Source organism: Lynx rufus, unplaced genomic scaffold (genome assembly GCF_022079265.1).
Source record: "Lynx rufus isolate CCGP_SWC_20201006 ecotype Redwood Valley unplaced genomic scaffold, mLynRuf1.p SCAF_10, whole genome shotgun sequence".
Classification (NCBI taxonomy): domain Eukaryota; kingdom Metazoa; phylum Chordata; class Mammalia; order Carnivora; family Felidae; genus Lynx; species Lynx rufus.
Window position 1 is genome coordinate 73,590,900 of NW_025814824.1, and position 13,977 is coordinate 73,604,876.

At 53.1% G+C, this 13,977-nt stretch overlaps 1 protein-coding gene across 1 annotated transcript; it reads right to left on the reverse strand.

Moving 5' to 3' along the window:
- Nucleotides 1–1,940: 1,940 nt before the first annotated feature.
- On the reverse strand, nucleotides 1,941–12,666 carry ALAD (aminolevulinate dehydratase). Its single transcript, XM_047068200.1, has 12 exons — nucleotides 12,585–12,666; nucleotides 6,840–7,035; nucleotides 5,853–5,903; nucleotides 5,284–5,380; nucleotides 4,808–4,943; nucleotides 4,620–4,703; nucleotides 4,431–4,519; nucleotides 3,841–3,896; nucleotides 3,666–3,753; nucleotides 3,491–3,577; nucleotides 2,751–2,880; nucleotides 1,941–2,098 (listed from the first exon to the last, which is right to left on the reverse strand). The coding sequence occupies exons 2-12, from the start codon at nucleotides 6,950–6,952 to the stop codon at nucleotides 2,037–2,039; spliced, it is 993 nt and encodes a 330-aa protein (XP_046924156.1). The 5' UTR covers nucleotides 6,953–7,035; nucleotides 12,585–12,666; the 3' UTR covers nucleotides 1,941–2,036.
- Between the last annotated feature and the right edge of the window lie 1,311 nt (nucleotides 12,667–13,977).

The following is a 13,977-nucleotide window of genomic DNA, read 5'->3' on the forward strand; positions in this document are numbered from 1 at the left end:
TGCCTCCTGTGGAGTTTGTACCTAAAGAGCAAGGTCTGTCTCCTGTCTCTCTATGCTGACAAGAACCAGGCCTCATATTGGCTTGGCAATGATGAGTCTGGGATGGTGAAGAACGTCCCCTTTCATACTAATCAGAAATGAGCTCAGGGGCCAGGGGCCAAGGGGCCAGGAGATAAGAAGCTAAGAGGCTAACACAGCCAAAGGTTCTGGTCTGGTCAGAACCCTGAGACCCATCAGTGGCTCATCTCTAATTAGAGCTCCAGGCTCTGGCTCCTTGAAAGGTGAAGCTTTAAATTCACCTCGTTTTGGCTGGCCACCTCCCCAAAGGACAGGGTGAGATCGGGTCCTTATTTAGGTCAGCCGCAGCTCTGACTCCACCAGGAGTCAGAGGAGACTGGTCTGTCTACAGGAGCTGCCGGGAGTTCGTAATTGTACTACTTAAAATGGATTGTACTGCTTTAAGGTCTGAATTGAACCTGCTTTGGCCCGAGATTTGGGATTTCTTGTCACTTTGCAGATGGGCAGGGAGACTCGCAAAATGGCCCTTCTATAGCCAGGCCTTAACCTTTCCTAAGAGGAACATTATGCCGTGGGTCTCGGAAGAATGAAAGCACGTATCCAGGCACCCAAGCCAGAAACCCGTGAGGGCACCCTTGTTTCCTCTCGTTCCCTAGACTTAAAAACTCAGGCAAAATTTGCTAATTCTGCCTGAATTAATGTATCCTGAATACTTCTACTCCTTCCTGCCTCCACTGCCACCACCCTGGTCCAGGCCAGTGTCAGTGCTCTCTGGGGTCTACGAGAGCCTCCCAACCAGCCTCTTTCTCACGCTTCCTTTTTTTCATGGCAACAGAATGTGGGAAAGTGGAACACACATAACTCCTGGTTAAGATCCTTCAGATGGCTTTCTATCAAATGCAAAATAAGACCAAGCTTCTTACAAGGTGCAGGGCCTACCTTTCCAACTTCCGGTCCGGTCAATCACCCTCCTCTTCCTCACCCTGCTCCCAGGAGCCCTGCCAAGCTCCTCCCACTGCAGGACCTTTGCACACTTTGTGTCATTCTTGCAGCTTCTGGTGCACTTGCCTCTGTTCTCTGGGAGGATCCCTTCTTGTCCCTTGGCCTCAGGGAGGGCTTCTCGACCACCCTCTTGAGACACACCCATGGTCTGTTATTTTTGGTGTCAGACCCTTTCTTTCCTTCAAAGCGCTTATTACAACTTGTAACTGCTTTGTTTTCTCATTGTTGTCTGTCTCCCTATTATCCCTGCATAGATTTCATACACAGAGACAGGCTGAGGTCTGTCCTGCTATATCCCCAGTACCCGGCACTGTGTCTGGGCACCGAGCCGATGTTCTCAAAAATTTTCTCGACAGAAAAGCCTTTTTGGTGGTGGCATCTTGAACAGCCAGGGACTCTCTCTTTGCTTCTGAACTTTGATCTTCAGAAGGCAGCGTTTCTGCTCATGAACAAGTAACTCTTCTCTGGGTATATGGCTCAAAGCAGACGATTTCAGGCAGCCTGGCAACATGGACCCAGGTGGGAAGCACCTTCTGGAGGAATCGTGGCAAATCTCAAGTCTAAACCCGAAGATGTCAATCTAGGCCTCTGTCCCAGGGCCCATCTATGCTGCCAGAGGCCTCGGGCTTTCCAGAGCTTCTCATGATTCAAGATGCAACCGCCCTCCTCTTTCCCTAATGCTCCAAGCCCCTCTCCCGGGCCCTGCCAAGCCTGTGCCCTTGGCTCCCAGTAGCTTTCAAGATGAAGCCACGCCAGAAGAAGGAGCTGGGGTGGTGGAGGAGGGCCTCAGGGATGACCCAGGGGAGGGGCAGGGAAGCCCGGGATGGCCGGTGAGACTCGAGTGGCGGGATCTGGCATGCTGGCAGAAAGCATGCTGGCAGAAAGCACCTACCAGCATGTGAATAGGAAGAGCGCGCGGGCACAGTTCTAAAGCAGCATTTACTTTGGTTTTCACTTCTCCAAGGCCCCGGGACCTTTTAGAAGTTCTAGTTATGGGGTCTTGTACGCCGTCTCCATCACTCCTCCTTCAGCCACTGCAATAGCTGAGGCGTGTAGTAGGTGATGATGATGTCGGCACCTGTCGGGGGACAGAGGCAGGAAGCGGGGAGAGGCCAGGCATCAGCTCTGGGCACACCTTCCGGGAGATGAGGGCCAAGGGTGGGGGAGGCAACTACCATGAAGAGGCACAGCCCGTGGGTGTCACAACAGGAGACTGAGCCCAGCTCCGGTCAGTTAAGGCTCTGCACACTGTGTAACCCTGGGCAAGTCATTTTCTCTTACTGGGCCTCAGTTTGCCAATGGATAAAATGCACAATGGGAGAAATAAGTAAGTTGTAAGTGCCCTTCTGATGCTGTGCACACCAATAAAACCAGTTCCCGTTTACAGAGTGGTGAGCATTTGCTGATTATACATATCATCTCATTTAATCCTCCTGACAGCCATGCATCAGGTACTTTTTATCCCCAGTTTATAGACAAGAACACTGAGGTTCACAGAAGTGGCTTGGCTGAGGTCTCAAAACCGAAATGTAATAGCCAGCTCTGCTGTCTTCACTGTTCCATGTTCTGTTCTGCAATTCCATATCCCCTCCTCACCCTGTGTTTCTTCACATCACTGGTATTTCCAGGCATAAGGCTCTAGGCTGTCTCGTGACTTTATTTCCCTTTCTAGGCAAAGTGCCCATCAGCCCCATGGCACAGGTCAAAAACCCCCAGCCCGGCCTGTTTACCTGCGCGGCGAAAGGCGGTCATGGCCTCCAGCACAGCAGCCTTGAGATCAAATGCCCCGGCCCGGGCTCCGTGCCACAGCATGGCGAACTCTCCAGAAACGTGGTACACAGCAAGCGGGAGCTCAGGGTGCTGAAGAAAAGCAGCGGTGGGTACATGAATTGAAGTGGAATGGTGGCGTGCCTCCAGGAATGTCCCTTCCTCCCTGCTCGACCTGTGAGCATCTGGAGCCCCATCCCCTGTGTCACTGCTGCTGGCAGCCTGGCCCATTCTTCTTCTTCTTCTTCTTCTTCTTCTTTTTTTTTTTAAATAATGTTTATATTTTTGTTTGAGAGAGAGTGAGGAAGAGGGAAGGAGGGAGGGGCAGAGAGAGAGGGAGAGAATCCCAAGAAGGCTCCGTGCTCAGGGCAGAGCCCGACAAGGGGCTCGATCCCATGACCGCGAGATCACGACCTGAGCCCAAATCAATAGTCAGACGTTTAACCAACTGAGCCACCCACGTGCCCCTAGCCTGGCCCCTTCTCAAACTGTGAAAGCATAGCTGCTCAAAGGCCCCTGTGAGCCCCGGGGCCGATGCCCGTGGGGGTTCCGAGGCATGGATGTGGTGGAAAGATTCCTATTCAGGGGCCGACTGCTCTGAACTCAGAGTCTGCAGTCTCCCAGTCTGAGGTCCCAGAGTCTGTGGACAAACTCGCTCATTTCCCTGAGCCTCTCTCTGCTGGTCTCTGCTCCGTCTGCTCACCTTGTCCTTCACCTCTCGCACGATGTCCAGGTAGGGCATTCCTGGCTTTACCATGAGCATGTCGGCTCCTTCCCGCACATCCCGCGCCTGAGGGATGAAGTACTGTGTGGGTAGTGCCCGGGAGGCGAGCTGGGAGGGGGACGGGCCAGGTGGGGCTCGAGGTCTGGTCACTCACCACGGCTCGGAGGGCCAGGCCCCGTGCTCCTGGCGGCAGCTGGTAGCAGCGGCGATCTCCAAAAGCTGGGCTTGACTGGGCCGCGTCCCTGGGAAGCAGAGGCATCAGGGTGGGCGCCAGCTCTAGGCTGATGGGTCAGGGGTTTGAGAACGGGCCCCTGCCAATCCCCACTTACCGGAAAGGTCCATAGAAACAGGATGCAAATTTGGCGCTATAGCTCATCACTGATACCTACAGGGAGAAAGTCGGGGTCAGGGTTCAGGCAGCTCTTTCCAGATGTGTCAGGGTGAAGTGACAGGGAGAGAAAGGATGTAGGCTGGGAAGCAGAGTGCCCATGGTCTAGTCCCATTAAAGCTCTGGGCCTTGGTTTCCCCATGTGAGGTGCAGAGGTTGAGATGGATCCCAAAGGCCTCGTCCAGTGCTGTTTTCACTTCTGTGATTCTTTTTTTTTAGGTTTTTTAATTTATTTTATTTTTGAGAGAAAGAGAGAGTGAGTGTGTGTGTGCGGGAGGGGCAGAGAGAGAGAGAGAGAGAGAGAGAGAGAGAAAATTCCAAGCAGGCTCCACGGTGTCAGCACAAGGCCTGACATGGGGCTTGAACCCACAAACTGTGAGATCATGACCTGAGCCGAAATCAAGAGTCGGACGCCTGACTGAGCCACCCAGGTGCCTCTCACTTCTGTGATTCTTAGCACATGTGGGGACAGGGCTGGTCCAGGCTGTCTCCTTGCCCTCCCCACACCCGTTGCCACACTCCCCACCCTACCCTGTTGCCAAGTCCATGTGCCATCAGGGCCTCCTTGATGGCTTCCACACGTCCGTCCATCATGTCCGATGGGGCTACCACCTGACATCCTGAGGGGCAGAGGGTGGCCTTGAGAACTCCGGGACCCCCGTATCCACTCTGCCACCTCCCTGACCCGGAGCTGCTCATCTCTGCTGGAGGCTCACTCACCTGCCTTGGCATAGGCGAGTGCTACTTCTGCCAGCCGCTGGCGGCTCTCCTCGGCCTGGAATGTGCCGTTCTTGCCCAGGAGCCCTGCAGGACAGACGGCCGGGTTTGGGGGAGCGTCTAGGTCCCTGGCCTATCCCACCTGCAGGAGGTCTCGGGCAGCAGGACTTGGGGAGGCGGGGGAAGCTCACCACAGTGACCGTGAGAGGTGTAGGGACACAAGCAGACATCACAGGCCACCAGGAGGCTGGGGAACGTCTTGCGCAACAAACGGATCGCCTCGACGGCTGGGGAGTCCTCAGAGTCGGCTGCAGAGCCCCGTTCGTCCTAGTGGCCGGGGAAGGACAAAGCGGTAAGTCTGTGACCTGAAGCCCTCCGGAGGCAGGACGGCCAGACCTCACGGACCACCCGGCTCCCTGCGTGGGGACGCAGTAAGGACTGTCTCCATTTTGCACAGGGCACTTGACCTACCCGGTCAGGGTGTCACAGCCCTACTAGGCTTCCTGTCCCTCCATGGGTGCGGTCATTAGACAGGGGCAGTGTCCACTCACCCAGGTCCCAGGGCCAGCACGTGGCGGTAATGAGAGTGTGGTCAGCGTGGAACCTCAGCTCACCCTCACGCCTCCCTCCCTTCTCCTCCCCTCCAACTCTGCTTCTGGTTCCCCACCTTAGGGACTCTGCTGGGGACTCCAAAGACCAGGACGCAGCGCAGGCCCTCTTCCACCAGGGGCTTCAGCATCTCTTCCAGCCGGTTCACACCATATCTGCATGGGGGTGGGGCGGAGGGCCCGAAATGAGGTGGGTCCCAGGCAAGGGGTCCCCTCACCTGTCTGTTACGAGCCAAGTTGCACACGGCACCAGGATGGGTCAAGCCCCACAATACAGGGAGGGGTAGGAATGCACCCACCAAACAGATGGGAAAACAGAGGCCTGCAGAAGCAGAGCTATGGAATTTAGCTCTGGAAGGCCCCTCCAAGGTTCTCGCTGAACTCCCATTTGCAGTCCAGCTCCCCCTGCAATAGACTCTGCTATGACATCTCTGGTGATGAATGGATCGCTCGTCCCTTTATGAGGCTGCCTCTTGTGTTGTGGAGCAACTCTGTCCCTGAGAAAACCCTTCTCTCTACTGGGCTGGGGAGCTTCTCCAGATCTATCTCTTGGGTCTGCTTCCTGGCACCTCCACCTGGGAAATCTCTCCCTCCATCCTCCCCTGGCCCTCCCCACCACGTCCCCTACCTGGCCACTCCCGGGAGGCTGTCGATGGGCTGTACGTCATCAGGAACGTCCCTGCAAGAGCGGAGAGGGGTGGGCTATGGACTGGTGGCTGTGGGAAGGGCCAGTGGCGAGGGAGTGACCGGGAGGGATGGCTGGGGAGATGGGAAGGAGTAGAGAAGCGGGGACGGTGGGAGGAGGCTGGGGTCCAGTGTCTGGTTCCCTGCCTGGCCAAGCCCAGGGCCTGAAATAGTAACAGGAATGACAAAAGAGTGACAGTGACAACAGAAGCGACTGGACTAAAAGAACAGTAATCACAGGAAGGAGTCAAATAGCTAAGAACTCAGACTCTAAAGTCAGCAGGCCCTCGCCTGCCCTCCCAGCCACTTACTGGCTGGGTGACCTTGGCCAACTTGTACCATGTCTCTTTGAGGCCAGGCCCTTCATCTGTATTTGGGTGGATTCGTTCATTCATTCAACAAATATCGAGCACTTATTATGTGCCAGGTACTGTTTACTCTCTGGAGATACAAACTGAACAAAACAGACACAAATCCCTGCCCTCGTGGAGATGACACTCTAGGGAATAATAGCCATACCTTCCTCACACAAATACTGTCAGGACTGAATGAGAGAATACATGTAGGTGCTTAGCATAGTACCTGGTACACAGTAAGCACTCAATAAATGTCAGCCATTGCTATTACTAAGAATCACGGCTGCCACCTCTTCCATGTACATAGCTCTTTACAAATCTACAGAATGCCTTCTCAGCTTCTGTCTTGTTGCAAAAGGATGCAACAAGGCCGGATGTTATTATTCAGGATGGCAGGCCGGGGTTATTATTCTTATTTTCAAATGGGGAAGACTGAGTTCTTTCAAGGTTTGTTTGGTTCCTAAAACTTGTCCTTAACCCACTCTCAATTTCTCTCTCTTTTACACACACACACACACACACACACACACACACACACACACAGATCAGAGACCTGGACCATTCCTGGGACTCACGTGACAAAGATGGGGTAGATGAGGTTGGAGGCGCTGAGGGTGGCGGTGGCCGTCTGCCAGGCGCGAAGCAGCGGGTGGAAGTAGCCGCTGTGCAGAACCGACTGGGGCTGCATGGTGGGCAGAGCAACAGGCAGCCAGCTGGTTGAAACCGAGGGCTCCTGAGGTGTCTGCTGTGCCCTCAGCTCTGTGTACAGCTCTGGGGGACAAGAGGAGGCACATGAGACATGGTCCCTGTCTCTAGGAGATGGCCACCCCCCCCACCTTCCCCCCGCCCAAGCTCTTCCAGATTCCTGCCTCCGCTGCTTTCTGGCCAGTGCACCTTGGTTCACCAAGGCCTGCCGGTCTACGACGAGGTAAGTAGAGAAAGAGAACTAGGTCCTTCGGACACTCTCCTGGCTACTGGAACCTAATAACATAAGATTTGGACTTGTGTTTTATAGGGTCTCTCTCTTTTTCTCAAATAACATTTCTCCAGCAATTCAATTTTATTTTATTGTATGTTATCCAAGGAAATCAATCTGTGATGGGTTAGAAATTAGGATGAGAAGGGGCGCCTGGGTGGCTCAGTCGGTTAAGCGGCCGACTTCGGCTCAGGTCATGATCTCGCGGTCTGTGAGTTCGAGCCCCGTGTCGGGCTCTGTGCTGACAGCTCAGAGCCTGGAGCCTGTTTCAGATTCTGTGTCTCCCTCTCTCTGACCCTCCCCCGTTCATGCTCTGTCTCTCTCTGTGTCAAAAATAAATAAACGTTAAAAAAAAATTAAAAAAAAAAAGAAATTAGGATGAGAAGCACTGATATAGCCAACATTTAAACTTTGTTTATTCCATGAAAAATGTTCATGTGCTTGGCAGAAATTTTAGATAAGCAAAAAGAGAAAAATCTCCTGTAATTCTACCTCTAGAGAAAAGCACCATTAACTCCTCGGTACGGAGACTTCTGGCCAGGCGACTTCTGGCCAGGGGCAACACACACTAAGAGGATTAAATAGCACCTGACAGACAGACAGACTGGCAGACAGAACTCCTGTGGAGTGGCCATGGAAGCTGTCTCTTCCAGCCTCACAGCCTCCTGCTGCTCCCCAAGCACAAGCCACACTTGGCCTTGGCCACTTTCTGGAAGGTTTCTGTCCCCTTTACCTAGAAAGTTTGTGCTCTCTCCACAACCTCCTCGCCCCCAAATCCTACCAGGTGCCCCTTCTTCCCTCTCCCACTAAGCCTCTCTTGCCCAGATCCTAATCTCTCTTATGTAACAGCTCTTTGTGGATCTAACTTATGTCATTCCAGTAGACAGTGCTTCTGCAGGGCATGGTCCACAGTGAGTTCACTTCTGCCCTCCTCCCCACCCCCCAGCACTCTGCCACACAGTAAATGTTTAACTACATGAAGTATAAGACAATATGCCCTAATGCCAAGTAAGTGGTGTAAGACAGAAGGAAGCTGGGGCATTACCATTCATTTCTTGAGCACCTACGACATGCCAGGCCACGCTGGGCACTTGTACACATGATTTCTCATCAAGGTGGCACTATAGTCCAGGCGGTAGGGTGGATGGAGTACCTCTCAGAGAGGAACCACCACAAGCGTACCAGGAGTTCCAATGTGAGTTTGGAGGTTGGAAGAAGCTCGTTGGAGGAAGACAGGGGCTTAAATTTGGATGTTTCGGGATGAGTGGCAGAGGGAAAGGGGCGAATGTTCCCTCAGGAAGGGAAGTGAGGGGCAAAGGTGGGGAAGGAGGAAAGGCTGTTCTGAGGGCTGAGAAGACAATTGAAGATGTATGTCCTAGGGAGGGGACAAAGGGAGGCCAGACTGAGGACAGGGAAGATGGGGGAGGGGAGGGAGGTGGAGGTGGGGAGGTGGGAGTAGCCTAGTCAGAGCCTGGCTTTAGGAAGATAACTCTTGCAGGCTGAGAAGAGGAGCACAGCGACTGTGGGGGTAGATGGGAGGAAAAGGAAGGGCCACCGTAAGGCAGCCAAGAGTCAGTCTCTTGGGACGGATGCTCTGAGCTTCCGTGACCCAGACGGCAATGGAGACAGGGACAAGGCAGGAAGAGGGTGGTGGGGAGCTGAGTTTTTGGAGGTGCCTGGGACAATACTCAGTAGCCAAGTAGGGGGGGAAAAAGAGCCACCAGTCTCTCCTTGTATGAATGGGACCTCAAGGCCCAGGGAAGGGCAAGGACTTACCCAAGGTTACACTTAGCAAGTTAAGAGGCTAAAACAGTAGGGCTAGAAATCTGGTGTCAATTCCTAGGCGGAGAATGGGGGATGGGGGTCCTTGAGTACGCTGATAATGCCTTTCTCTCAGGTCCTTTTAGCCCCCCTCCCAACCAGCTCAGGGGCCCATTTTATCCAATTCTCCTCCTTGGCAGGGCTGGGGTTATCAGGAGCCACACAAGGACCCACCCTACTACCACACCCCTCGGCCAACCACATCATTGGACACAGAGGCGAGTCAGGTCTCCCCAGTGATGTCCTAGCCCCTAAATGAGCGTCAGTCATTCAGCAGATGCAAAGTCCTAAGTGCCCATTTTGTGCAAGACTTTGCTGTCAGGTCTGCTAGAGGTTAGCTCAGCTCAGAAAGGTTGAGTCCTCTGCCTAAGACCACGCAGCTGGTTAGTAATGGGCCAGAATTTGAATCTGTTTTAGACAGTGAGTATAGGGTTTTATCTACCATACCCATAAACACTTGATAAACACTTGATTCAACAGGCATCTCTCTGCCTGTACTACCTTTGCCTTGTGGGTGGGAGAGATGGCTAGGCAAGAGAAAAGATACTGAGTGTACGTTATGTGCTGGGCACTGGACCAGGTACCTTTACATGTATCTCATCTAACCGCAGTGGTCCTTCCAACTTTTAGTGATAAGGAAACGGAGGCTCGGAGAGGTTAAGTGACTTGTTTGGAGCCCAGTCAGATTTTGAACATGCCTCTGATTCATCTCCTAGAGAACAACCTTTGTAGCAGGACCCTGTCTTCTGGAATCCAAAGCTGCATTCCACTGACCTCAACTCCCCATCTACTTTAGAAGGCTGGGCCAGCAAATGCCTTCTGCTTATCAGAAGCAGCACAGCAGGCCAGCCAAGGTGCTTTGCAGCCCAAATTTTACCACAAGGAGGCTGGGAGGTTGGGGGCGGGGGCAAGGGTGAGAGGGTTGAGGGGGAGTCCTCACTAGGGCACAACCATTTGTGTCTGTTTCTTCTTCCTTTTTTTTTAATGTTTATTCATTTTGAGAGAGAGAGAGCGAGAGAGAGCGAGAGTGCACACGAGCGTGAGCTGGAGAGGGGCAGAGAGAGAGAATCCTACGCAGGCTCCATGCTGACAGCACAGAGCCCAACATGGGGCTCGATCTCACGAACTGTGAGATCACGACCTGAGCCAAAATCAGGAGTCGGCCGCTTAACCATCTGAGCCACCAAGGTACCCCTGCATCTGTTTCTTTAATTTTAGGATTAGGGAGAGATTTGATTTGAGAAACGGGTGTCAGTGCTGAGAAAATTAGAAAGTTGAGAATCACCAATCCTGTCCATTTCTTACATTCTGATGTGGAAAATGAGGTGCAGAGAGGTGACAGGCCTTGTTTGACATCACACAGTGAGTCAGGTACAGAGCCGGGCTTGACCATGAGTCTCCAGCCTTCTAGTCCAGTGCCCTGTCACCTACACCACACACTGTCATTCTGTTACAACAGGCACTTAATAACTAAATATTTGTGGAATAGAAAAACAGCCTCTAAGCCAGAGTTGCCTTTTTGCAGAGCCAAATCCATGCCAAGGTTTTGCTTTGCAAAAAGTCCCTCAAGACTGGGAGATTTCCACACATTTGGGAGGGCACTTCTTCCAAATCAAGGGACCTGCAAGCCACAGCTTAAATCCTGTGACACCTCAAAGACAATGGCAAGTCACCGTGGGACTCACCACGGGACCACCTATGCTCACCCACATTAGAGCAGGTTAGCTTAGCTGGAAGGCAGCAGCACAGGGTGGTGTAGAGAGAACCTTGTTTCAGGGTCATAGAGGCCCAGGTCTGATCTGTGCTGTGTGGGTGACTTCAGGGAAGGTTGCTGGCCTTTCAGGGCCTTCATTTCATAATCTATAAAATGGGAATGATACTACCAAACCTGCAAAGTTGCGGAAATTAGATTAGAGATAGTTAGGAGGTACGTGCCTGGCACCAGGTAGCAGCACAGTAAACGTGTAGCTACTTTTATCATCATTCGGAGCAGAACTGAACTGGAAGGAGATCTGGAGTGAGCCCAGCAGTGCCTTCCCCACCACACCCAGAAAGGAGAACTTGCACTCAAACCTGTGTGGCTGCAGGGTCTTCTGAGATACCACACAGACGCTACCGTAGAGGGTGGACTAGATGTTAATCTATGGGAGGCGCCTGTGTCTCCAGGAGCCAAGGATGGCTTCGTGCAAGAGGTAGTTCTGCAGACTGATTATGAAGGTACTTCCTTCCTTAAGTAACTAAGTTGGGACCTGAGAGCTGCCAGAATGGGGGTGAGGGGGTGGGTCAGAAGGAGCTGCAAGGCCTGAACTTTCCATGTTATGCTCTGCTGAGGATTTCAGAGGCTGTGCTCTTGGCACAGAGGGTGGGGAACTGCTGCCAGCTCTGGCAGGCTCTGCCACTAGTTGGGGAGGAGGCAGTCAGGAGGGCCAACTAAGTAGAAGGTGGCCAGGGCTGAGAAATCCAAAGCCCCAGAAGGGCCCAGGACAGCAGCTGTCAGGCAGTTCTGAAAAGGGACCAACTAACCAGCATTTCCTGAATATCTACCCTGAGCCATCCCAGTGCTGGATACAGGGATTAAAGAGAAGCAGGAGACCGAGGCCTTGACCTAGGGCTTTGAGGAGCCCAGCGTCTTCTGGGCTTAGCTATTTGGAGCTACAACGAGAATCGGCCAGTTCCACAGACTCCTGGAATATCTTGGCTAAGAGGCTCCTTAAAGCTTGTTGATTACATCATCGAAATAATGGTGAACTGGGCTCAGAGAAAGGCAGACACTGGCTCAAGATCTCGCAAGGGGTCAGTGGCAGATCTGGGCCTAGAATCCAGGTCTCCAGCAGCCCAGTTCTCAGTGCCCACCATTAGCCCTTGCTACTTTAAGTATAGATTTCAAAGCTGCTTACCAGCAGAGTTGGGCTTGTGGAGAACTCTGAATGAAATAGGGGGGTATGAGGAAGGAGGCAGAACGTTGACTCTGGACTTGGCTACAGCTGACAGCCTGATGGTTAAGTGTGTGGGATTTGGAGACGGTAGACATGGGTTCAAATCCTGGTTCTGTCACTTTTCAGCTGTGCGATCTCAGTTTCGTATCTGGCAAATGGGAACTTGAACCGACTCAACGGGCTTTTGTAGCCTTAATGGGCTAATGGATGTGACTTATGTATAAATCTAGCACAAAGCGACTGTTACTGTCTCCACTTCCCTCCTCCTCCTCCCCCTCTCCCCCAAATCCTTCAAGGCACCTCAGGCTCTGCACTGATAGAGAACGCACCAAGGGTCTCCAAGGGAGTGGACCCCAGAGAGGAGATGCAGAGCCCGGAGCCGGGCCCCCAAGGGCTACATCCCCGCGGAGACCCCAATCCTGGGTGCAGCAAAGCGATCTAAACAAGGGCCCCACAAGGACTCTGCCCCCGGCTGCACCGCCAGCGCTTTAGGCGCACGGCACATTTGGGTCTGGGGACAAGGGACTCTTGGTGCCACAGCCTCCACCTCCAAGTCCGCCGTCTCCCCGAGTCCGGCCCCCACTCACCTGGCTCCTCAAGGGCTCAGAGCTGTCGCTCCCGCCACCGCCGTAGCTCGTTTTAGTCTCCCGGGGCCCACGTGGGGGCGGGGCAGCTCACCCGGAAGCATCTCCCCCCTTGCAGCCCGCCCCAATCAGCTTTAAGGCCACGCCCCCTACGGGCACTGAGCTGGCGGGCTGGTCAGCTCCGGCCTCGGCCCCGCCCACACTCATCGAGGCCTGGCCAATCAGGTGTGCGAAAGGGCAGGAGGGCCCTGGTTTCCCTCCCCCCTCCTCCTTGCTCCTTACTTGGGGCCGGAGCTTGGGTAGCGGAAGGACAGTGGGGTCCTATGTGGGGGCGCAGAGGAGGTGCAGTAGGGGTCCCTGAGAGTCGGGCTCCGATGCGATTACAGCCCTGAGGTTCTCTTTACAGTTTTCCTTTTCCCAGTCTAGTGCATACTTGGCGCTGGTTAATCGTTGAAAGAATAATTGGATGTCAAGGACATTAAAACAACACCTTAATACCGAAAACAATAGCTACGTCCATTTTTGCAGACTGAGTGTTTTAAAGCTGTTGAGTTCAGCACCAGGCGGCCTTCCAGGTTTTCAGAGGAAAATTTATTCCAGTGTAATTACTCAGAGCCTGCTCTGTGCCATGGATTGAGAGAGGTGATGTGAAAAGACATGGGCATTCTGGAAAAGCTCTAAGTCTGATAGGGGCACCGGGCCAGTCTAGGATGGGTACAATGCGACATTTGACCAAAGGTCTGTGCGCGGTTTGGGCAGAATATGTGCAGGGGCAGGAGGGAACCAATGAGGCTTATGGGGCTTGGGTGAACTGGTAGGATTTGGGTGAATGAAGTAGGGGGTGGAGATCAATACTCTAGCAAAGGAATGCCCTTATCAAGGTGCACTAGGGATTATAGAAAAGCTGCCTTTGACTTGTAGAGGAGGCCAGTGAGTTGGTTGTATTACACTTACTCTCACTCTCAGATTTTATTTCTCAAAATTGGTACCCGGAACCCGTTTTATACCTCTTTACATTCCAAGTTAAATAGGCAGAGAGGCTTAATGCTAGGGAAATATGAGACCTGTGTAGCTTTCAGCTACTAGAGTTCTGATCTGTGGTCAAATAAGGGAGGTGGGACAATGAGGTCATATTTTTTGTGCATTTAAGAGTCAGGGACACGGGGCGCCTGGGCAGCTCAGTCGGTTGAGCGCCGGCTTCGGCTCAGGTCATGATTTCACGGTCTGTGAGTTCGAGCCCCGCGTCGGGCTCTGTGCTGACAGCTCAGAGCCTGGAGCCTGTTTCAGATTCTGTGTCTCCCTCTCTCTGCCCCTCCCCCATTCATGCTCTGTCTCTCTCTGTCTCAAAAATAAACGTTAAAAAAAAATAAAAAAGAGGGACAGTATCATGCATTCA